The following is a 25,734-nucleotide window of genomic DNA, read 5'->3' as shown; positions in this document are numbered from 1 at the left end:
ACTCAGAATGTATCTGAACTGAAAGGGAAGGCTTAAACCTCTAGAGTATGAAATTGACTAAAAGGTAAACCATCTATGCCTATTTTTTCAGTGGACAAAAGTGTTAATTAAAAAATTTTTAAATGTCATGTATTGAAACAACTTGAAATGGAAATAAAAAGATGTGATGAACATAAAACCTGGCATATTACACTAATTTCTAATTATATGTATGTTTTTATATGACTATAATCACTATGCATCTGGTTTTTTGTTTTATCTGCTCCCCTTCATGTTTGTTATAAACTTTTTCACTTATGTCATCACATATTCCACATGGTTAAAATTGGTCAATGGTTATAGACCATTTTCTCCTATTGTTTTTGCACAGTTGACTAAACCATTTCCCCTCTGTCCCTCTCCCTCTCTTTGTTTTTATGTAGCTAGTCGGCTATAAAGTAAAGCAAGGAATAGTTCTTAGATGTCTACACCGCAAAGTGCTTAATGTATAAGGTGATCACACTTTTCACAAATGTTTTTGAAAATAATCTCAAACTATGTAAGGATGGTACAAACAACAACTGCATACCTTTTACCCAGATTCACCTATTTTTATTATTATGCCCCATTTTCCTTCTCTTTCTCTTTCCATACATTTTAATGTTTATGTTTATGTATATATTTATACATGTAATTTAAAAAAATCATTTGAGGGTAAGTTACATACATCATGCATTTTACCCCTAAATAGTTCAGAGGATATTTTCTTTTCTTTATCTTTTTTAATATTTATTTATTTATTTGGCTGCATCAGGTCTTAGTTGCGGCACGCAGGATCTTTTGTTGCGGCATGCGGGCTTCCCTCTAGTTGTGGCACATGGGCTCCAGAGCACACAGGCTCAGTAGTTGTGGCGTGCGGGGCTTAGCTGCCCTGTGGCACGTGGGATCTTAGTTTCCCGACCAGGGATCGAACCTGAGTCCCCTGCATTGGAAGGTAGATTCTTAACCACTGAACCACCAGGGAAGTCCCCAGAGGCTATTTTCTAAGAATAAAGATATTATTTTACTTAACAGTGGCGTAGTCATAAACTTCAGTAAATTTAACATTGATACAGGTGTAATCTATTGTCCATCTTCCGATTTTGCCAAAGGATCTAGTGATGATCCTACAGCATCTTTTCTCCTCCAGCACAGGATCCAGTCTAGGATCAGTACTGCATTTGGATGTCACATCTTTAATCTGGAATCTTTCTACATCTCTCTTTGTCTTTTATGATATTAACATTTTAAAGAACATTGTTCCCATCTATTTTTATTAATAATGTTCCTTATTTTGGGTTTGTCTGGATGTTTCCTTACATGGTTAGATTCAGGCTATGCATCCAGGGCCAGGATGAGATGTTGTATCCTTCTCAGACAAACCACGATACTCTTGAGAGTGGGTGCCACCTACACTTACACTGAGATAAAGGATGTAAACGTGGATGGTCTCAGGTAAACTGGGAGGTATGGTGACCCTCGTTCTGTAAGTGATTATCCCCCTTCTACCAGTGCCCATACTGGGACCAGGTGGACTTGCTGGCCCACCTCCCACTGCCTGCAGCTGCCTTTCTTTCCCACCGGCTTCAACTGGCCATCATTCTACCCTTGGCTGTGCCTGGCAACTTGGTCTTGTTCAATTTCGCTGGAGAATAACTTCCAGTCTCCTGTCATGATGGGGGTTGGGTGGTTGCCTGACTGTGCAGGGTGGGGTAGGAGATCTGAAATTCTAACTGGTCCTATGCAGACTCTCAGGCAACCCTCTTGTGTTTCAGCTCTACTGTAACAGAGAACAAACCTGACTCCATATTGAATCTATTCCTTTAGCTCTAACCTTTGTGCTCTGTTGCCGGGGCTTAGTCATGCAGGCTCTGCATCTTTTGTAAAAGAATGTTGCCTATAGCCTGAAATACACAGGAGAATCTATTCTCAAGGCTCTGACCTTTAAAGGCATAACACTTTTCCATTCATATAGAGATAAAAAGTTGCAGGTGGAGAATAATACTTCTTGAAGGTTTATAGGAGCATTGTGACCAGACCTACCTGGACAGCTGCAAGAACAAAGGATTCCTGCACCAACAGGATTGCAACAACCAGCCACCCTCCCTCCCCTCTTAGTATAAAAGAAGCCTGAATTCTAACTCGGGAAGATGGTTCTTTGGGACACGAGTCCACCATCTTCTTGGGCTGCTGGCTTTCTGAATAAAGTCGCTATGCATTCCCCCAACAACTCTCCTCTCCATTTATTGGCCTGTCGTGTGGCGAGCAGTACAAGCTTGGACTCGGTAGCGCTACCCTTCACCTCCATCTTCTGCCATATCTGGTACATCCAATTCCTAAGATTTCTGAGGTTCTCTTGCATGAACCAGCTGTTTTCCTCTCCCATCCCCCCGAGACACTTAGGTTTCTTAGCTTTCTCCACTGTGCTTAGTCAGTCTCCTGAAAATTTGTTCACATATCTTGTCCACTGTATTCTTTTCTTCCTTATTTTTGTGGAGTTTTAATCTAAAAACATTCTTTGCTGCCATTTTTGGTGGGGCTTGGGGGAGGGAGTAGAGATCATGCCCATGTTCAATCCACTACCGCTAATGGGAGGCCTTCGAACTTACCCTTGTGGGACCGTTCTTGCCATGCCTGCCTCGATTTGGCCTCACCACGTTCGGGGAGCACAGGGCTCACACCTCGTTCATGCTGTTCTGTCTGGAATTCCAACTTCCCTACCTGCCCACGCACCGCTCACTGCTGCTGCCTTGATACAACCACAGCGTTTTATTACCATCTCTATTTTAGAACTTATCCCAGATTTCCTTGTGTCTTCATTCGTTGAGTAGGAATTTGTCTCCTGCCCCGTAAAGGTAGGGACTTGACCTTGTTCAATATTTAACTCTTCCAGATGATGCTTTGTGAGTAGATGTTTTCTAAGTGTTTGTTCCACTGGATTAAAAGGAAATAATATTTTTTCTTTTGTTATGTTCCTGGAAGTTTATATTTTTCTCAAACGGGATTTCTATGAGTGGTAGACTGGGTTGCTGGTCCCTCCCAATGCTTCACTCCATTGTGACAGAGTTCCACACCCACACCCTCGCCATGGCCTTCTGTGAACCATGCCTCTTGACTGAGGCTGTGGCTGTGGGCTTTGCTTTGACTAATGGGATGTTAGTGGTCGCGATGCCAACAAGGGCTTAGAACAATCTTGTGTGCCTGGGCTTTCTCTCATCCTTCTGTCACTGCTAGCTCTAGGAGGATGGCAGACATTTGGAGCAGAGATGCACCAGCTGATCAGAAGACCTGCAGCTTGCAGGAGAGCTATCCAGCTGAGCTGCAGACCTGGGACAGAGTGATAAAGACTTCTTGTCTGCTACTTAGTTTGGGGGTCATTTTGTTCTGTAGCAATAGCTGACTGATACATGATGTCAAAGGGAATGAATGATTTTTTAAATAAATTATTCTTGTCCTACGTTGGTTTTGCTCTCTAGGAAGCCTGAAACCAATTTACCATGCAATCAGCATGGTATATGTGTGCCATACCATAGAAAATACTCATTGGTGCTCCTTGATTTGATCATAAAATCTATTTTTAAATGGCTTAAGAGAGCAAAATAGAATAATAACCACACTGCCAGCACAACTTTGGCCCTTACATAGATTCATTCCAGACTGAATCTATTATCATAGTCCTTTTGGAGAAAAAAATAAATTCTGAGAAACCAACAAAGATCTGTGTAATTTTCTTGACCTTTGATAACTATGACTTTACTTTGTAGTATACTATGTGCAATCCATAGAGTTAATTATATGGCACTGCTAATCCTTATTTTTATGAAAACAGGCTTTTGATAATGATTTTTCAAACTGGAGATAGGACAAAATATTTATATTTAGGAACATTCTGATCAGATGCTATTCATTTCTTTCAACACCCACAATTTACTTTTAAGTTTGTCAAAGCCTAGCTTTGTTATTTCCATAATACAAATTAAAATGAAACACAGTGGCAAAAAAAAAATTCCTTCATATTATGTAATTGAGAATTGGCCAATTTATCAAATCTTTAAGAATTTTTTCTTTGGTTCAAAATAATCTATTATGCCAACGTCCTGATGGAGCTCTGCTTGTATCTCCTACTCTGGAAAGGTTTTCAGAATCCATGAGAGTCAGGATAATATTATAATAAGGACAACTTTTCTGAGTTTTTGTACAAAGAAGAGATTGGTTACAAACATGCACAAGTATCAGTAAGAACTTACTTGAATACACCTCACAATTTACCCAGAGGTGCCATTTGATTTTGCATCCACGGTTAAGAACCCCTAATATAAGGAGGGGTCCTGAATGTCATGTTGCAATTACAAAAAAGAATTGCTTAAGTAATCAGAAAAGAAAATGGTATTGTTAAAAAGTTCTGGCATTGAGAGCTTGACTGAAAGAGAGAGAAGAGACAAAGCCAGGGGTCCTTGGGCTCTCCGACTAGTCCAAGTTTAACAAGCTCCCTTGGGCTTCCTTCACAATTCCCAGTGGAAGCAGTCAAAAGAAAGGCATGCCTCTCCTGTCCTCCTGACCCTCCATTTACTCACAAAACAACGGGCTTTAACAATCACAGAACAAAAACCACATTGCCCAATGTAACCTTCCAACCCCCAGAGCTGTATGGGCCGCTAATCCAGCGCACAAAAGCAGGCCGACCGCTCTTTTGTTCTGCCCGAGGCTGGGCGCGGCGCTGAGCAACAGCAGATCGGCTCTGGAACGTCCCAGCGGCGTGCCAGGGGCCTCTGATGTTTATTTAGCGCGCTGCTGTCTCGACGAGGGGCCTCTGGGAGCCGGCTGCACGCTCGCCCGCAGAGGAGTCATGTACCGGCGCAGCTACGTCTTCCAGGCCCGCAAGGAGCAGTACGAGCGCGCCGAGGAGGCGCCGCACCCCGCCGAGCCGGACAGCCTGGTGGAGAGCCGGGCGGCTGCGCCGAGCCTGGCGCACCTGCAGGGGCTCGGCGAGCGCGTGGCCGCCCACGTCCAGCGGGCCCGGGCGCTCGAGCAGCGCCACGCCGTCCTGCGGAGGCAGCTGGACGCCTTCCAGCGCCTGGACGAGCTGGCCGGCTCCGAGGATGCCCTCGCCCGCCACGTCGAGGGCAACCGCCAGCGCGCCCGGGATTTGGCTGCCGAGCGCACCCGGTTGGAGCGCCAGGGAGCAGAGGCGCAGCGCGCCCTCTGCGAGTTCCGAAGCAAGTAAGCGCAGCCGTGGGAGTAACGAGGCAGCGCGGGCCGGGAGAGCGCTGCCCCCGGAGGTGGGAGGGCCGTCTCCGGGCCCAGGCGACCGGTGACTTCATCCCGGCAGAGGCACGCACGTGCTGCATCTCCCTAAGATAGGGCTAGCTTCCATTTTGGTGGCACGTCACGGTTTGCATGAAATCGTGTAATTTGCTGTTAATGTCTTTTAGAGTCTAGATCTAAGTTACATGCAATGAAATGCACAGATTTTAAGTGTGTAGCTCAGTGAGTTTGACGAATGTATTAATAGATACCCATGTAACTACTAAAACAAGCAAGATATTCCTCTACCCCAGAAAGTTACCTTCTGCCCTTTCCCAGCCTTTGGTTCCCTCTCCCCAGTCCCCCCAAGCAGAGGCACCCAGCGTTCTGATTTCTGTCACCATAGCTTACTATTGCCTGTTCTGGAATCTTCTAGACATATTCTTATGTGTCTGGCTCCTTCTGCTCAGCACAGTGTTTGAGATGTGTCGATGTTATTTAATCCTCACAGCCTCTCCTGTTATAGACGGTACTGCACCCAGTTTACAGATGAGGAGACTGAGGTTCAGACAATGTAGAGATTGGGGGCAAGGTCACTCAGCTGGTGGATCGCTGCACTGGGACCGGGATTCAAGTCTTGAGCATGCTAAGTCTAACGGCCTTCACTGCATCACAGCGGACACCTGGACATTGCTTCAGCGTGTGCCTGCTAGTGTCTGGCCCCTCAAAGTGTGATCCATGGACCAGCATTGCCATCACCCAGGATCTTGTTAAAAATGGAGACTCTTGGGCCCACCCCAGAGCTCCTGAATCAGACTCTGAAAAAGACCCCCAGGTGATTCATCGTTTAAGTTAACGACCTTGAAGTTTCAGAGGTCCTGCTCCTGGGCAATGTCCCCCCTTTTGACAGACTGAATAATGTGTTAAAATCACCCAAAAAGCTATTCAAAGAAAAAAGATGCTCAGCAATTTGTCAGCATCTTTCCAGGTGATAAATGGGTGTGCGCTTTGATTCAGCTGGGCACTTCAGGGAATTTACCCTCTGATACTCACTCCAGGAGGTGTCAAAGGGCACGTCCACCAGGATATTCACTGCAGCGTGATCTGCAATAGCAAAGGCCTGGGACCAACCTGAAGGCCTGTTAATAGGAGTCAGGTTATAAAATTGTGCTTCATTCATGCAATGGAATACTGTGCAATTGTGAAAAAAAGTAGTGTGTTATCATCTATTTTAAGAAGACAGGGGTCAGAGTAGAGATTTTTTGCTTGCGTAAGAAAAAAGACGACACAAGCACACACACAAAAACCTAATAACACTGGTTACCTATGGGAATAAGGAAGTAGGAGCAGAGGTGAGAGGGAGACTTTTACCTTTTTCTGTCATTTAAAAAAGTCTCTAAGCATGTAAGAGATTTATCTGTTTAAAAATTATATAAATTAATTAAAAAATACAGATGTGCAGGCCCCATCCTGGACCTCAAGTGGGGCCCAGGTTTTTTATATTTAATGAGCTCCACTGGTGATTGCAGTGAACAGCCAGGTTTGAGGACCTCTGGTCTAGGGTAGCCAGAGGGTTTTCTTCAAAAGTGCGTTGTGTTTGAGTTCCACATTCTCAACCCCAGCCGTGGGCAGGGTATTCAGCATTGGGTACTGAGCACATTTATCAGATCATAAGCATCGATTCCATTCCCATCAGTCCTTCTGTTTCTGGTTTTCTTTTCTTTTTTTTTTTTTTGGCCAAATTGCACATGTGGGATCTTATTTCCCCGACCAGGGATCGAACCCATGCCCCCCGCAGTGGAAGCATGGAGTCCTAACCACTGGACCGCCAGGGAAATCCCTGTTTCTGGTTTTGATCCACAGAAATAGGTTTGCAGCTGGAAGAATGCACCTGAAAATCCCTGTGGCCCTTCAAGGGAAAACTGAGGCTTGCAGAGGGCCTGTGGGTGGCAGGACTTGAACTTGGGTTTTTCACGCTAGGCCCAGACCCTTTCCAGAACACTGTGTCTTAGAGAGAAGCTGTTCTTGGACTCCTGTGGAGTGAGGCCCAAACGTAGGACTTCATTCATACTAAGCTATGTTCCCTAAAGAGAATGGAAGTGAATGCTGGTTGACACCAAGGGCAGTTCCATGGGTCATCAGAGTACCTCCGATCCCCAAATGGCCTTTACCTGGTCCTTGGGCCACAGTCAGCTGTGATCTGGCTGGGCCAGCATGACTCCCAGGAGCCTTCGTTGGAGGAGTGGCCATGATGAGTCCTCCTGACTTCACTTGGCTCTGAGTTGTATGTCCATCGTGGAGCCGACCCTTCAGGCGCTGTGGTTTATTTGATAATTCTCTTTAATTGATTCCCTCCCATTGCCCCCTTGGAGAAGTTTTGATGTTTTAACTTGAGTAGTGGGACTTGAAAATCATTATAAAAATCATACCCGTCTACGTGCATGGGTACACACACCGAGTTTGGTTTAATTCCAGAGGTGAGGTGATCATTAGCCAGAACCAGGTGAAATTAATGCAGAAATAGGAAGGGGTATGCAGCCTTGTTAGGTATGTTCTTTACCTGGGTAGTTGAATGATTTCAAAATCAGGTCTTCAGCACATCAAACAAAGGCTAAATAAAATAAAAACTAAATAAAATAAAAACAAAACTACCAAAATACAATGATGAATAGAGTCAATTATCCAAATTGCTGAAAACCAAAACTAATCCTGTAAAACAATCAGGTAATTGAAGCCAAAGTGGTTTTTTCCACTTTATGAATTCACTTTTATATTCACTTCTATGAATATATCATGAATTCTTACAATGAATTCTTTATAATGAAATCACTTGTCTGTAATAAAATATCTAGGCTTGTCTAAGCATGAAAATCACATTAATATGTTGTTTATTAAATATGTTTTTAAGCTACAGAAATTCTTGGATGTTTCTAGCAGGAAGAAGCAATGAGAAAATTAGATTTTGTTAACAGTTTTATTCTTAAACCTAATTAAACATTAAAAAACATCATTTCGGGCTCCATTAGAGGCACACAGAAAAGAAACTGTTAAATGTGACATCCTGGTGTGAAAGGTAAAACTGATGCAAATATATTTTGCTTACTGGTTATAGCTGAGCTGCTTAGGTGGCTCTAGAACTGGAAGCACTTAGAACAGTGTTCCTATACCTCATGTTCTTCCCTGAAGTCAAGACTTTTCATTCTGAGGCACGATTTCCCAGCACCCGTCACAGTATAAAGTCCTTGACTTGACCCATGGCATGGGTGTACAGGGACACAGAAAGCGATGCTTTGTGGGTTGGGCTGAGTGCTAATTAGGATGAGTTACAACTACAAGTAAACTCCAAATTGACATTGGCTTATCCAAACAGAAGTGTGTTTCTTTCTTGTGTAAGGTCTGGACTAACAGTTTAGTATGGCACCCTACAGTATTCAAAGCCCAGAAGGCTCTGTGTGGTCTTCAAGAAGGCGGCATCCCTGTTTCAGGTGCAGGAGGAAGGGATGCAGAAGAACACACCTACACCATCTCGTACCGCAGATACCTGGAAGGGGCCACAGACATGCTTACACCCCATTGGTCAGGACCACGCTGAGCTGCAAGGAAGGCTGGGAAATGCAGTCTCCCTTCTAGGCAGCCCTGTGGCCACCGAACATGATGGGCTGTAAGTCCTATTAGAATGGATATTGGGGGCAGCTTGCAGGGAACGAGGTCAGGGGTCATTTGGGAAGGGGCTTTCTCTTTTTCTTCAGGGGGTGAAATTCCCCCTAGAAGGAAACTCGTTCTGACCAGAATGATTTCTGGGGTCTCTCTGCTTCCTTGATCTTTACCATTTTTTTAGAAGTCCAGGGAAGAAGTCGACTAGGAGGAAAAAAATACACCCGCTCCTAGTATCTGCTGCTTTACTCATCTTGTGTATGTTTAACTTTGAGGTGTCCCTACTCTACCCAGGCAGCATGGTATGGCTGTCAGGACACAGTTTTGTTGTCAGACTCACATCTGAGTCCTGCACCCCTCTCTTAGTTTGGAGTCCTTGAAGCCGAGCCTGAGAAAGTCGCTTATTTGGGAGGTGGCATCAGGGAGCACCAGTTGCGGAGTGAGGAGGTTATAGGCAGGAAGGGAAAGGAGCCAACACTGAGTGCGTCACCCGGCAAGTTACCTGCATGGCCACTGGAGGCCACCTGTGGGGTGGAGAGCACACCTCAGTGATCCCAGCTGAGGGCCAGGGAGCCAGGGTGTGTACGTACCCACTCGCCCTGTCAGAGCTTGCAGGCTGCTCCCAGGGGCACTGACTCTCTGACCCATCCAGCCTGCCCTGCCTGCCAGCCCACAGGAGGCCCCTGGTGTGCAGGGCAAGTCCGCACAGATGCGGGTGAAGTGCCAGGAGCACCTGCGGAGGCCTTGGGCCAGTTTCTCAACCTCGGTTTCCTCATCTTTCCCGAGGGGGTAACAGGAACTGCTGTATTCCAGGATTTTGTGAGGATTAAATGGCGTAATCCAGAAAAGCTGACACACGATGATAAATACAATAGTATAGGGTATCCGGACCAGGTCAGGTTAGTGCTGTTCGATGTAATAGATCGTTAGTACAGCCTCCCAGTCTCTGTGCTGCCGCCGCACTTGGGGTACAGGTGTGCTGGGATCTGATTCCTGCATCTTCGGGTGGCTGGGAGGCGGCATTGGGGGGTTGGGGCTGGGACTCCGGGCCGGGAGACTCCTGTGCATCTATGGTGCCACTGGCGGCGCTTCCTGCATGTGCAGGGATGTGCAGGAGGTTGGGAAGGAGTGGGCTCCAAAATGCAGCCTCAGCTCCTGCTTCCCTTAATGAGAGGGGGTGGGACTCGGGTTAATTGCATGCTGATCGTGTGTGACCACACGTACCGGATCACGGAAGCTGCCCAGCTCTCCCTTCTGTGTCCCACCTGCAGGTATGAAAATGAGTGTGAGTGTCAGCTGCTGCTGAGAGACATGCTCAAACGGCTAAACAAGGTGAGCTGAGCCCGTCCTTGCGTTTGAGTAGATCCACGACAAGATGGAGCTAAACGGCTGAATGGTTGTTTCGCGCGCTGCCTCTTTGTGTTCTTCCAGGATTCCCCTATTTCTTTTGCTGTCATTCTCCTTCTTTCTTAAAAAATTTATTTTAATGAGGTATAGTTGACTTACAATGTTGTGTTAATTTCTGCTGTACGGCAAAGTGATTCAGTTATACACATATAGACATTCTTTTTCATATTCTTTTCCATCATGGTTTATCACAGGATACTGAATATAGTTCCCTGTGCTCTACAGTAGGACCTTGTTGTTTATCCATCCTATATACACTAGTTTGCATCTGCTGACCCCAAACTCCCAGTCCATCCCTCCCCCACCACCCCTCTCCCCCTTGGCAACCACAAGCGTGTTCTCTATGTCTGTGTGTCACTCTCCTTCTTGACTTTGTAATTTCAACTAAATCTTTGTGAGTGAATGCACACACCCACACACTCCTCTACCACAAGCTAAATGAGCTCGTGAGAGATCCCTAGACGGTTAAGCTCGTTGGTTTGCTTGGTTTGCTTGGCTATCAAAATGGGCCGGCGTTACAGGGACTGGCTGTTGTTTGCACCTAACTTAGGAGGGAACTTGCTCCGGGTGGTGGTTATCCGGATGCAATGCTTACCTTATCCTGTTGGCTAAGAGTCTTGAGATTACTCCTCCCCAGGGAAAGTCTCAAGAGAATAGAAAACGAAATTTCCTTTTACCCCCAAGCTCCTCACCCTTGAAGCATGAACAGTCGCCATGTGCGAGGCACCAGGATTCTTAGCTTCTTGCTGGAGACCCTCCTGCAGAGGTTGGGTGGAGTTGTTCTTTGCAGGGGCAGTTTCCTTCTTTGGATCCTCCATCACCATCCTAACTGATTGGATTTTCTGCTGTAGCCAGGAGAACTTGACTACCAGATAGCAGAATAACTGTGGACCACAGAGGTTGGACGAAACCAGGGATGGCAAAGAGCTGTAAGCATTATCCTTTTCTGATTATTTCAGAGCTCAGATGTCAGAGGGGAAGGACCTATGGGAACTGGTTACTTGAAGGGTTGCTTGTTCAGGGTACCTGGCTGCCTTCCCCCTTCCCCGTTCCCCACCCCTAACCTCATTGCTGATAAAATCGATCACCCTTCCCTGCTGTGCCCAGATGTGGCCTTAAGATTCTTCTCCACCTGGTTGCCATATGATCCAGCAATCCCACTCCTGGGCATACATCCGGACAAAACTCTAATTCAAAAAGATACATGCACCCCAGTGTTCATAGAAGCACTATTTACAATAACCAAGACATGGAAACAACCTAAGTGTCCATCAACAGATGAATGGATAAAGAAGATGTGGTGTTTATATACAACAGAATACTACTCAGCTATAAAAAAGAATGAAATAATGCCATTTGCAGCAACACGGATGGACCTAGAGATTATCATACTCAGTGAAGTAAGTCAGAAAGAGAAAGACAAATATCGTATGATATTGCTTCTATGTGGAATCTAAAGTATGACACAAATGAACCTATCTGTGAAACAGAAACAGACTCATAGACATAGAGAACTGACTTGTGGTTGCCAAGGGGGAGGGGGGTGGTGGTGGAGGGATGGATTGGGAGTTTGGGATTAGCAGATGCAAACTAGTATATATAGGTTGGATAAACAACAAGGTCCTACTGTAGAGCACAGGGAACCGTATTCAATATCCTGGGATAAACCATGAAAGAATGTGAAAAAGACTGTATATATGTGTATAACCGAATCACTTTGCTGTACAGCAGAAATTAATGCAACATTGTAAATGAACTATATTTCAATAAAGTAAATGAAAAAAAAATAAGATTCTTCTCCACAGGAACCCCAGGCAACTTCAGACAGTCAGGGTTAGCTCAGGGTTAGCTCGGAGTGTTTGCCACTAATTTCCTGGCTTCGTCCAACGTCTGTTGTCTAGGATTATTCCGCTAGTCGGTGGGAAAGTCAGAACTACACTCTAGGGACACTGAATTTTGCTTTGTGTATGTTACTGACTGTATGATATTTCTGTGGCCATCTCTGTGTGAGCATCTAATGTATTGTCCAACTCGGGACACTGTGTGAAGGAGATGCTTTCAGTAATTACGCAGGTCGACTTAGAAGCTGGACTGTCTCAGGCCAATGGAACAGATGGGCACACAGAAGTGAGCACAGAGCTGGCGGGAAGGGTGTCCTGCAGCGGAGCCCTAAGCACACAGCTCATGACTGGCCGTGTGCTGAGCTGGGTTGCAAGGACCCAAGGCCTGCTGGAAGTCTGCGTGGATTGGGGACTTATTAGCATTTGCCCTCACTCAGCTTTCAGCTGACACTTGTGGCTCACCCCCATTTGTGTTTTTGGTGGCGATTCCAGGCTGGCAGGTGGGGCTGCCATCTTGTCCATCGGCTGAGGCCTTCAGGAACAGGGGCACCTAACACCCTTCACCTTTAGGTGCCAGTTCAGCCCCTCCGCAGCACCACCTCGTTTTGCTTTGTGACTGTTTGTCCTCCCTGCAAGCAGGGCTCTCTCTGGACTGGGCCCTAAGGTTGTTGCTCACATGGTGCCATCCTGGGCATTCCTTGAAGAAGAGAGAGAAAGAACTTAGTCCTTCTTTTTACCTTTGGCGGCAAGTGACACTGGATTTAAAAACAAGCTCAAATCTTGTTTTTTTTTCTCTCTCTCTTATTACAAAAGCAATGCCTATTCCCAGTAGAAAAATAAGACAGTAGAAAGAAAATGAAAAATAAGGGAAAGGCATTCCACCATTTCCCTCCGTCACACTGTGGTGTAGCGTGTGGACAATTGGGGTATGAGTCCCGTGAGAATGTTACGAAGGTTCTGGGGAAAGATGGGACCAAGCACGCGGGCGGGCGGGGGCAGCACATCGGCGTGGCTGTTCCCGGGTCCATGGAAAGATACTTCTCCCCACAAGAACTGTGCCATCCACAACAGGAGGGTAGCCTGCTAGCAAGACCCTTCACGCTGTCGCTCAGTAACCCTCTCTGAGGCTCAGCTTCTTCGTCTGGAAAATGGGAGCAATGCTAGTTCCCACCACCATAGGAGCAGGTGTCCGTCTGCATGCCTGGTGAGAGTTAAATAACATAATAATGCACGTGACCTGCCTGTTACAGTTGTTATTACAGGTCATGTGATGTGATGGACGCCAGCTTAGTTTTCTCGGGAAGTGGCTGCATACCCCTGGTGGAGTGGGAGTGCGTGGAGGAACAGCTTTTTTTTTCTTTTTTTCAGTACGCGGGCCTCTCACCGCTGCGGCCTCCCCTGTCGCAAAGCACAGGCCCCGGATGCGCAGGCCCAGCAGCCATGGCGCACGGGCCCAGCAGCTCTGCGGCACGTGGGATCCTCCCAGACTGGGGCACGACCCCACGTCCCCTGCATCGGCAGGCGGACTCTCAACCACCGTGCCACCAGGGAAGCCCATGGAACAGCTTTTTAATAGCTGTGAATTAATTTTTATGACTACCTTTTCTCTGTAACAGGTGACATTAAAAAAAAAAGTTTCTTTTTAAATGCATGTCAATAAACATGAATCAATTTGAAAAAAATACGGGGTGAGTAATAGTAGAAGATTTTGGATGTAGCAGAAATCACAGGCACAGGATGCAAATACAGTGAATCGGGAGGTCCCTGCACTAGCTCACGGGAGCCTCGGAACAGCCTTTTGGATTTTGTTTATTTTACCCTCAGATAACCCGGTCCGATCGCCCCTCTGTCAGGGGGGGAACTCACCCTTGCTGAGGGTAAACGACTTCAGAGACCTGCAGCGCACCCGCGGTAGATGTGGGCAAGAGCCAGGTGCTCTGTGTCCAAGGCTCATTCTTTCCCTCCCAAGGACAGTCAGGGAACCGCTGTCTCTCGGGAGACAGACGCAGAGCCGGAGTCTCTGGGTGAAGGTGGCCACTTCCCATTAGATGTCGGTGCCCTGTCCATCCCCCCAGGCCGTCCTCAATGTCACATAGAGATGCTGAGCCTGGCAGCTTCCTGCATCTGTCTGGTTTGGGAACATCTGCAGTGGCAGAAGTGTGGGCGTTAGCACCCCAGGGGTGACCCTCAGCCACTGGGGGACAGGAGGGGGTGGCTGAGTCCCTGGCTGGCCCACCCCTCGTCCCAACAGTTCAGAGGTGAGTTTCCCAGTCTCCTGGGGGGTCCCCAGCAGGACTGAGCCCATTGCCCACAGTGGGAACCCGCTCATTCCACATCTTTATTGGCTTTGTTCTTTTTCCTGCGTCACTACCCCACCCCTTCCAGTGCTCCTGGGATTACCTCTCAGATAAGGGACCCTTTCCCAGTCCTTGCCTCGGGGTCTGTTTCTGCAAACTCAAATTAAGACAGCCGCTCAAGGGTCAGCCAGCTGGACCTTCAGGTTCTCTGTCCACTGAGATGGTCACTGGAGAAGAAGGAGGTGAAATGGTACAGTAGAATTCACATCTTGTTGGCTGTCGGTCATATCACTGATTTTAGTTGACAAAGCTTTGAATATCTACAGACATCACATCATCTGGGTTTTGACTGTCAACGCAGCCTAATGTCTGTTTCCTTTGGTCCCTTTGGAAGGGATTGATCCCTGGGTGTGGCCGTGTGAAATGGGGTAACTAGGAATCTCTGACCCAGTCTTTGAGTCTGGCTTGGAAAATATCACAATGTATGGACAGGACTGGTTGCCACCATGTTCATAAAGCTGCCATCTATGTATACTGCCCAGGTAATTAAGCCTCCAGAGCAGAGGGTCTGTATTAACAGCCACATAGGTTAAGGCAAGGCGCTCCTTGCTATGCACTTGGAAATGAAATAACTTCCTCAACATACTACTTACATACTCGGGCCAAAGCTATTCAGATTTTCAGCCTTTGGATGTGGTAAGCATTCCTGGTGACTTATATTTCATCTTTGTCTATTGACCTTTTTTTGGTTTTTTATTCTTAATTTTTTATTGAAGTATAGTTGGTTCCCACTATTAGTTTTAGGTGTACAACATAGTGATTCAGTATTTTTACAGATTATACTCCATTAAAAGTTATTAGAACTGCTGACTTTTTTTTTAAAAAAGTATTTATTTTGGCTGAGCCAGGTCTTTAGTTGCGGCACGCAGGATCTTTAGTTGCAGCATGCGGGATCTAGTTCCCTGACCAGGGATTGAACCCAGGTCCCCTTGCATCGGGAGCACAGAATCTTAACCACTGGACCACCAGGGAAGTCCCTAGAACTGATGACTTTAAAATATTTGGGTTTGGCTAATCTCTAGGACTCATTATGTATATTGCCAATTTGAAAATAATGTAGGTGCTAGTCGGATGCTTTCACCGGAAAACAATTTTAGAAAATACCTAAAGCTGCCGTATGTGCTTTTCCATGTAAGTCGTGTATCTTAAACGTGTCTGGAAAGGAGCAAGAGGCAGGGGAGTTCAGGGGGGTGAAAGGATGGGGCACGAAGCTTTTGATTTCAGGGCTACAAGCCTTCATACGTCCAGGAATTCCTCTGAGGCTGGAAATGAACTTCTGGAGAAGAGGAGAGCCATCTGGGGAAGAAGAGTTTAGGAGGAGGCTGGCGGTGGGCGGCTGGAAGAACAGAAGGCAGAGGAAGCGTGAGGAAGGATGCAGAGGGTGAGAGTGGAGTCGAGGAAGGCGAGGTGGTGGGAAGAGGGAAGGTGGGGAGTGGAGGGATGTGCCCAGCTCCTCCAGGTCAGCGTGAGCCCTGGAAGGAAAGCAGCTCTAACATTTTTGGAAAGGTTTTTGACGTCCAGGATTGAAGTAGGTGTTTTTTTATTTTTATTTTTTTTTGCGGTACGCGGGCCTCTCACTGTTGTGGCCTCTCCTGTTGTGGAGCACAGGCTCCAGACGCGCAGGCTCAGCATCCATGGCTCACGGGCCCAGCCGCTCCGCGACATGTGGGATCTTCCCGGACCGGGGCACAAACCCGTGTCCCCTGCATCGGCAGGCAGACTCTCAACCACTGTGCCACCAGGGAAGCCCAGTAGGTCTTTTTTTTAATCAAACCCTAATTAACTAGAAATCTTAATGAATTTGAATACCCATTCTTTAGCAGTTGGTTTTTTTGGTTTTTATGTTTTTAGTTGGGCTGGATTTGGGGCTGCGTGTGGATACAGACAGTTGGGTTTTTAATGGATTTCCAGCATCTCTGTGACTGGGTTGGCAAGGCTGATTTTTCAAGGGTATATAGGACTCTAGTTATTTCTTCAGTTACTTTCTCAAAAATCGTCTAGGCTAGCGGTTCTGAAACTTCCTGTGCATCAGAATCACCTGGAGGGCATGTTAAAACACAGGTTCCTGGGCCTCCACCCCAGAAACTCTCATCCGGTAGGTCTGGGATCCACCAGATTTTATACATTTCTAATCATTTCCAGATGGTGTGGTCCAGGGACCACACTTTGAGAACCACTGGCCTAGATGAAACCATACACAGTATCAGGGCTGGAGTGTTTTCTAAAATTAGAATATTGGCCCAGAGTCTCGATTTGGAAAAATCTAGACGCTTCGGCTGGTGGAGCTTTGGAAAATGCAGCTGACATCATCCAAAAGCATAATAAAAACACAAGCGTCTACACATTTCTGAGTTCTGGTGCAAACAAAAGAAAACACTTCCAAACGAATTCTCCCCGTATCAGCAACTGTACATTCCAGTGGCAGCAACTCATCTTTGGGAGTGTCACTCTTTTAAAGGTTGGCTGATGGGACCCAAGAGTGGTTGTTTGCCTTGACCCTGAGAGGGAGGTGGGGGACGGACAGCAAGCACCTTGCAGGACAGGGTCAGGACTCAGCCCTCAACTCCTGACTAGTAGAGGGAAGATCGCATTCCCATTATCTCCAGCTAACCTCTGTTAACTAGCTGAACGGCCCACTGGTGCGATATCTCCCCGTCCGTAAGGTGAGACTCCAGTTTCTGAGCTGCGTTTGTCAGAGTCCTCGGGTTCCATGGATTTGCTGAAGGGCCTCTGAGGGAGGAGGGTTGCCAGCCGATCGGGGTTCCTGTCCCCCCATCATGTCCTTCAAGAAGCACATCTCTGCTTTCCTTCTGTATGTTGGCTTCCCTGGGATATTTTGTTTGAAGGATGACACATGTGGCTTTAAAAAGTGTGAGGACCAATGACCTTTAGGGTCCCTTCTATTTTTTTTTTAATTAATTAATTTGGTTGCACCGGGTCTTAGTTGCGGCTCGAGGGCTCCTTAGTTGTGGCATGTGAACTCTTAGTTGCGGCATGCATGTGGGATCTAGTTCCCCGACCACGGATCGAACCCGGGCCTCCTGCATTGGGAGCTTGGAGTCTTAACCACTGTGCAACCAGGGAAGTCCCAGGGTCCCTTCTATTTCTAAGATCTTGAGTGTTCGATCCCTTTATAAGTAATAACACAAAAGGTCCTTGAACCCTCATTTTCAGTTCTTCAGCTCCAGTAATTGTGTATCAATTGTGGGTGAATTTTTGGTAAAAATTAAGATGTTTGAGAATTCCCTGCCCCATTCCATCCTCAGCGGTCTTTAGGGGCCAAGGGTGGGGAGAGTAGAAAAGCATCCCGAAAGTGAAGGGGAAGCTCAGGTCTCCACCCCGCACTGCCTCGTCTCTGACCCGGATTTAGCCACGCCCACTCAGCAGTGTCCCATCCCCAGAGCTGAGAATCACTTTCACAAGGAACCACCGTGCCTCAAGGGGGTGGGGCTGATTTTCCTTCCCGTCAGTGTAGTCCTAGTAGGATTGTCCGCAAGACGACAGTCATGTGACCATGTGGGCCAATCGCAGCTCTCTCTCAGAGATGTGACTCCCGGGGGCAGAGATGAATGCCTTTGGAGCTGGGTCATCCCAAGGGCTGTGCCGCGGACCCCAGCTGCTTGGATTGCTGGGACTGCCCTGGTTTCTGTCCTTCCCAAGGCCTGTAAATTACCCAGGATCTATCTGGTTCCTCAGCCCTTTCCCACTGCTGGAAAGACACCCAGGCTTTCTTTCCTTCACCATGTCTGTCACGAAGGGGCTTCCCCAGGCTTATGTGACAGTCCTGAGTAATTCAGAAAGCCATTCACCAGGACCTCCAAGGGGCATCCCACCTTCCCTGGGGCTCTGGTCTCCCCGGGGGCTGGGGGGGTGGGGACAGTCGGGCAGCACAGGTCTTGAAACAAGGGCAATACTGTTGTGTTTTCATTGTACTCTGTGTGACCATCCCTGTGACACAGGATTTGAGGACCCATCATTAAGCCCCCGGGATGGTAAACTCCTGAAGGCAGAGCGTATCAAAAGTCAGTGACTGGTTGACGCATTTATCAAAAGAATGAGCCCAGAAGCTAAAACACCCAAAGACGGATTTCACATTATTTTAGTTCAGAGCCCCGTACCTGGTGACATGCATCCCTTTTAATAATTTGGTTCATTCTTTTACTTCTGATTTAAAAATAATACTTCAGACCGTGGGTGGGTCCCTTAAAGGGTGTGATTTTCGCACATGCTGTTGCTTCTCTCGATGGACAGCGGAGCTTGGACAGCGGAGGCCCAGCTCCAGGGCTGAGAAGTGGGTGGCACCTCGGGGAAGGCATGCAGGAGAGTCCAGGGGCTGCGGGTGAGGAACCGGCTCTGGGTCTTGGGGTCCTTCCCTTCTTCCCTCCCCACCTGTTTGCCCAGCGTTGGCATCCCTGGTATCCATGAAGGGATTTCAGAGTCTTCAGGGGAAAGGATTTGGTAACTGGAAATTAGAGGCTGAAAGGGCTGTGGGATTCACCCTAGAGCAGGAGACACTGAGGAAGACAAGATGGTCCACGTGTCTAAAATCAGTCCTCTAGACCTTCCGTGTCCAGCGCAGGGGCCACTAGCCATGTGAGGCTGGGGAGGGGTCAAAATGCAGAGAGTTCAAATCGATGTGATGTGTTGTGAGTGTGAAATACACACCAGGTTTCGAAGACCTAGCCTGGGAAAAAGGAAAATATCTCATCAATAGCTTTTAAAATGTTGATGACATGATAAAATGATAAGATTTTGGGTATATTGGGTGAAATAAAATATATTGTTAAAATTAATTTCACCCGTTTCTTTTATTTGATGGGGCTACTAAGAAATTTAAAATTATGCCTGAGGGTTGGACAACCCTGTATTAGAATAACATTTAATTTAAAAATTTTTATTATTATCATTATTATTTTGGCTGCATTGGGTCTTCGTTGCTGTGCACGGGCTTTCTCTAGTTGCGACGAGCGGGAGCTACTCTTCATTGTAGTGCACAGGCTTCTCATTGCGGTGGCTTCTCCTGTTGTGGAGCATGGGCTCTAGGTGTGCGGGCTTCAGTAGTTGTGGCGCATGGGCTCAGTAGTTTGGCTCGCGGGCTTAGTTGCTCTGCAGCATATGGGATCTTCCCAGACCAGGGATTGAACCTGTGTCCCCTGCATTGTCAGGTGGATTTTTAACCACTGCACCACCAGGGAAGTCCCAACTTATTTAATTTTGGCTTGCATAAACCTACACAAAAGGCATGTGTGAAGGTACATTGCTAACGATTGCAAATTGACCAATCTGATCTAGCACAACTCTTAAGTTCTTTAAGATAAACTCTGAAGTTCTCTTGGGTAAATAAAATAGTTTCAGAGGTTTGAGTTGGGTGAGGGTTAGCCGGTCCCTGACAATCTTGCTGAAGTTTCAGACCAAATTCACGTGAATGGATATTTATTAAATAAGCCTTTTTTTCTGATGCAGTCCCTAAGGTTCATACAGCCTCTTCTCCAGGCTCCACGAAGTCCCAGACCTCTGCTGTTTTAGGTGCTAAGGCAACACTTTGCATGAAAAGCTCATTCAAGGCAGGTGATACAATAGGGTCAGGATTCTGGTATCCTTGCTGTCAGCATCAGACAATCGTATCTCCCTACGCCAGCGGTCTTTTACAGGAACGATTATAAGGAATCAAGTGCCTTTCCTAAGAGTGCAGGCCTAATGCCTCCCTGGAACCTAAACGCTATTGGTACCAGGATGGCGCGTGTCTCAAAATATCTTGGCCTGTACACGTGCCTTGACTGTCTTAACTCTGTTCACGCAGTGGTAGGGAGTATCTTAAATATTTTAGCAAACCACATTTCTACCTTTGTCAGTGAGAGCGCATTGCTAACGTTCATCATGCTTTTTAACAAGTCATTAGGAAGTCAGTAAAAATTCACTTAGCAAGCCCTCAGGTATTGGCAGGTGGGCGTGGCAGAGGGGGCAAGGAACTTGGACCTGTAACATTTCGCTGAATTGTTGAAGTATTTAGGTCAGTTCCAGACATCACAGCACTATCTTATGAAGAGCACAAATACTTACTCATACCTACTTGGTTGATCCAAACAAGATCAATGAGATATGGGCTTCCCTGGTGGCGCAGTGGTTAAGAATCCACCTGCCAATGCAGGGGACACGGGTTTGAGCCCTGGTCCGGGAAGATCCCACATGCTGCGGAGCAACTAAGCCCGTGCACCACAACTACTGAGCCTGCGCTCTAGAGCCCAAGAGCCACAACTACTGAAGCCCGTGCGCCTAGAGCCCCTGCTCCGCAATAAGAGAAGCCCGCACGCAGCAACGAAGACCCAGCGCAGCCAAAAATAATAAATAAATAAAATAAATTTATTGAAAAAAAAAGATCAATGAGATAAAAGTTGGTGAATTATCAAAAGTTTGGTGAGAACATTCAATCTTCTGTCGCAAGTGTTATTTCCAACTTGAAAGGAACAAACACTCTGCACCACAGCAGTCATGCTAAAACATGAATTTTATGTTGAAGATACACGGCCTCAAGGTGTCAACAGTCCTTGGGAGAGAACTATTAAAATTAAGGTTTCCTATCCCATAGGTTGTCTTTTCACTTCGTTGATGGTTTCTGTGCACAGGTGTTTTGAGTTTGATGTAGTGTCACTTGTTAATTTTTGAGTTCATTGCCTGTGCTTTAGGTGTCATGTCCAAAAAAATCATTGCCAACACCCATGTCAGGGAGCTTTTTCCTGTTTTCTTCTTGGAGTTTTTGTTTCAGTATTAAATTATTTAAGTCTTTCATCCATTTAGAGTTCATTTTTGTGAATGGTAAGATAGGGGTCTAGCTTCATTCTATTGTATTTGTTTATTTTTAATTTTTATTGGAGTATGGTTGATTTACAGTGTTGTGTTAGTCTAGCTTCATTCTAAAATAAAGGTTTCAGTGTTAAAGGAAAACTGTTACTTAGTCTTAGAGACTCAACTCACTGATGATAGGATATAGAACAAATACAGATGTAACTTAAATTTTAAGGTTATCGGTATATAAATGTACTCTTTCTCCCTGATCTTTCTAGATCAAGGCTTCTCAACTCTGGCACTATTGACACTTCGGACTGGAGAATTCTTTCTTGTGTGGGGTTGTCCTAAGTATTGTAGGATATTTAGCAGCATCGGTGGCTGGTGACAATTAAAATAGCCTCGAGATTGTGCCAAATGTCCCCTTGGGGGCAAAATCACTCTCAGCTGAGAACTGCTATTCTAGACCAGGTCCAATGGGCTAACCCAGTGCTTGGCTAGAAATGCAGAATCTCAGACACCCTCCCAGACCCACCAAACAAGTCTGCATTCTGGTAAGACCCGGCCGATGTCACACCCACGCCCGTGCTCTCCGCCCCCGCCCCCGCGGCCCCTCAGAGTCGATGCCTCTCATTGCAGGAGGCAGATGAAGCCCTGCTGAGTAACCTGCGCCTTCAGATCGAAGCCCAGTTTCTGCAGGATGACATCAGTGCGAACAAGGACAGGTACAAAAAGGTAACCATGACCCTTCTGTAGCCCTTCCCGCCAGAAAACCAGTTCAGGGCACTCGTGGCTGAAAAAATGGGGTGGCTGGAGTGGGCTGCCCTGTGTGCGGTGCCCTGAACCAAGCGGGGCTGGGCTGGTCGCTGGACGGCACCTAGTGAGCCAGACCTGCGGGGCTGTGGGAGGGGTGGCAGCGTGTGTGTGTGTGTGTGTGTGTGTGTGTGTGTGTATGTGTGTGCGTGGGGGAGCGGTGTGTGTGTGTGTGTGTGTATGTGTGTGTGTGGGGGTGGTGTGTGTGTGTGTGTAGGGGGGGTTATGGGTCGAGGGGAGCCAGTATCTGTGCAGGACATCACAGTCCACAGAGTAATTGCGCACAGATCCGTCTTGATTAAGCTGTAGCCTGTGGACTGGTTCAGCTCAGAAAATGGAGAAAATGCAAAAATCGTAATTTTTTAGCGCTGTCTCTGAGGGAACACATGGCATGCAGGGGCCTCCTCGCATGTAGCGCTGTGCTCTGCCCCCACCCCCGCCAGCTTCTCACAGGCCTCACATTGGGGGGGGCTTGGTGTTCTGGAAAAGTCCAGTCCTGGAGCTGTGCAACCAAGGGCCAGTGGCCTAACCTCTCTGAGCTTCTTCATCTTCGAAATGCAAACGCCAGACTCTCCTTCCTGCACAGCCGTGTTATCTGAGCATAGACACCTGTGGGCCTGGCCACGACCCTCAGCCCTCGGGGCTGACCTCTCCAGGGTGCCTGGCCTCCCTCCAGCTGCAGTATCTGCGTCTCTGCCTCAGGACGGATGTGCGCCAGGCAGCGGAGGGCAGGTCTGCCTCACAGGAAATGTTGGGGAGTTAATGCCCCGGGAGCAGCCTCAGCCAGGGACGGATGGAGTTGGTGGACACGTACCCCAGCTCCCTCTGCACCGGCTCCCAGAGAGCCCGCTAGGACTGGTGCCCACAGGGGTAATTCACCTGAAAACACAGTGTCTCACCTCCCCGCTCCACTGCTCATGTTTCCTGACATCTTTGCCCAAGCAAACTATTTGCACCCAGATCCTTCCCCCAGGGTCTGTATCTTACTCAGCTGGGGCTGCTATGAAAAAGTACCACAGACTGGGTGGCTTATGAGCAACAGAAATTCATTCCTCTCAGTTCTGGAGCCTGGACCACCGAGATCAGTGTGCTGGCAGGGTTGGGTTCTGGTGAGGACCCTCTTCCTGGCTTGCAGACGGCTGCCTTTTTGCCATGCACTCACCTGGCCTTTCCTAGATCAGTATCCATAGAGAGAGTGACTGCCTTTCTTATCAGGGCACTAATTCCACCCTGGGGGCCCCACCTTCATGCCCTCATCTAAATCTAATTGTTCCCCAAAGGTCCCACCTCCAAATACCATCCTGCTGGGGGTTAGGGTTTCAGCACATGAATTTCGGAGGGATACAACTTTTGATCTATAACTGTCTGCTTCTGGGGAAACCCACAATGAGGCACCGTGAAGTAATATGGGTGAAGCACCTGGTACAACCTGGAACTTGGCAAGTGCTCAGGCAGCATCAGAGTCCCTTCCTGCCTCTGTGGGTGCCTGCTGCACTGTCTCACTGAATCCCAAAAAACAGCCTCAAGAGACAGTGTCCTAGGTTCCCTGTCAGCAGAGCCTGAGGTGCCTAAAGGTGGGGTGGGGGTTAGGAAGGCGCAGGGGAAGGGGCTGAGCTGGAGTCCAGGCTCAGCCTGATCCCATGGCGGCTCTGGAGTGTGAATCACACCACAAGCTTGGTCCCACCTTGAGGCAAGAGGGTTGGTCTTGTGTCCTGAGCCAGGGGTCATTGGTCCGGGTGGGGGATGGTGTGGCATTGGGGGCAGTTGCATAGCTTCCTGGCAGGATGACCACCGTGTGGCCGAGGGCAGTTCTGCGGAGGGGGCAGCTGTGCTACGTCGTCAGCTCTCTTGCACGGAGCAGGCCCAGGTGATCTGCTGGTGAAAGGGACCAGGCATTGCCTTCAGGTTGTTAATCCCTCTTTTGTGGAAGAACCGGAGGTTTAGGAGGTTTGAATACCTTGCCTGAGGCCACGTGCAGCTAGTGAGTGAGGCAGTCCCCGCCTGTGCTGCAGTCAGCAAGGTCCTCTGTGCCCTCCGGGATCTCTTTGTCCCCCATCCCTGCTTTTCTGATAACCCTGCATCCAGGGCGCTATGGAGACAGCCGCAAGGCAGCCATGGGACTGAAGGGGAGGTGACCTGAACTAAGCCTCGGTTTATTCATCGAGCCCAGTGTTCTCATGCAGATTAAAGGAGGCATAAAGCGTCCTCCGCACCCATCACGGTCTGTCCTATTTGTGGGGCTGGGACACGTGAAGGCATTCATCCTGCAGGTCACCTGGTACTGGAGGGGAAAATGTGGGGAGCTCAAGTTCTCATGAGAACGCTTTCCTCCCCCAACAGAACCTTCTGGAGATTCAGACCTATGTCAGCATCCTGCAGCAGATCATCCAGACCACCCCGCAAGCAGCCGCCATAACCAGTGGCATGAGGGAGGTAAGAACGGGAGCCCAGGCGGCTGCGAAACCGCATGTGGGGATTTGTTCTGCAGCCCCGGGAGCCCAGAGACCCAGGGAGAAGCGTCAGGTCACCCCCACTGCGGGTTCACATTCGAAGTTCACTCTTCTGCTCTTTCACTCAGATGGTGAACGTGGGTATTTAGACATCTAAGGACATAAACTGTGCCCCTGACCATCTTCTTAGATATTTCCTCTTGAGGATTACGGGCTGTCCTTCCTTGTCTAGTTTATAAGAAACTTCCAGACTGTTTCCCAAGCACTGTAGCACTGCTGCATCCCCACTGGCAACGGATGGGTGTTTCCGTTGCTTTGCTTCCTTGTCAACGCTGGGTATGTCGGGTTTTTACTTTGGTTTTGCCCTTTGCTACTCTAATAGGTATGTTGTGTATCTCTCTGTGCTTTTAACTTGCATCCCCTCACGCCTTAACGATGTTGAGCATCTTTTCATGTGCTTATTTGCCATTTGTATAGCTTCTTTGTTGGACTATCTACCCAAGACTTTTGCCCATACTTTTTTATTGGGTTGTTTGTTTTCTTATTCCCCTTATCAATTTGACCATAATTTTGAATACAGAGAACCTCAGACAATTAGTGACTCTATTTTCAAGGTCAGGCTCTGCTAGTCTGGGGCATGAAAACTCTTGGGAAAGGATAGAGGTGATTGAAGCCGATTTTAAAAAAAAACTGGGATTTGGATGTAAAACCTTCTTCCCAATATAACGTTCCAAATCCCTTCCTCACTTAGCTCGCTAGCAGGGCAACAGGCTATTGATGCATTTTTTCCCCTAATGTGGTTTATGGGATTTTGTGATGTGTGATATGATATTGTAAAAATAAACTGAAAAGGATGCAGATTAAAACAAAAATGTCATGTGTCCTTTCTTCAGAGGAGTGTTACGCTGGGACAGGGTTTTGTAGACTGTTCAACCGAGAAGACTCTGGGTTTTTCTGCAAGGGTGACTTAGGACAGAAGTCTACCCAGGCCCACACCCTGGAGAACCAGTGGGCTAGGGTGTTTGTTTGAACCTAATTTTTAATATCAAAGCTAAAGAAATCCCCAAATTTGCTTTCAGAGACACTTTTGAACCCTGCCAAGTAACATCTAAGAGGCAGGAGAGTTCCTTTTTTTGGCCTTGACGGGGATATTCTTGTCCACATTGC

The 25,734-nt window shown here is 47.5% G+C and overlaps 1 protein-coding gene across 1 annotated transcript in view; it reads left to right on the top strand.

Annotated features, from left to right (window-relative positions):
- Positions 1-4,864: 4,864 nt before the first annotated feature.
- BFSP1 (beaded filament structural protein 1) overlaps positions 4,865-25,734 on the top strand; it is a 37,080-nt gene continuing 16,210 nt past the window's right edge. Inside the window, exons 1-4 of the mRNA XM_024753722.1 lie at positions 4,865-5,238; positions 10,188-10,248; positions 21,944-22,039; positions 24,458-24,550. Of these exons, the coding sequence (XP_024609490.1) occupies positions 4,865-5,238; positions 10,188-10,248; positions 21,944-22,039; positions 24,458-24,550 (624 nt within the window). The remainder of the gene's footprint in view (positions 5,239-10,187; positions 10,249-21,943; positions 22,040-24,457; positions 24,551-25,734) is intronic.

This window comes from Neophocaena asiaeorientalis, unplaced genomic scaffold (genome assembly GCF_003031525.2).
Source record: "Neophocaena asiaeorientalis asiaeorientalis breed wild unplaced genomic scaffold, Neophocaena_asiaeorientalis_V1.1 scaffold302, whole genome shotgun sequence".
Classification (NCBI taxonomy): domain Eukaryota; kingdom Metazoa; phylum Chordata; class Mammalia; order Artiodactyla; family Phocoenidae; genus Neophocaena; species Neophocaena asiaeorientalis.
Note: the sequence above shows the minus strand (reverse complement) of the source record. Positions and strands in the feature narration are given on the sequence as shown.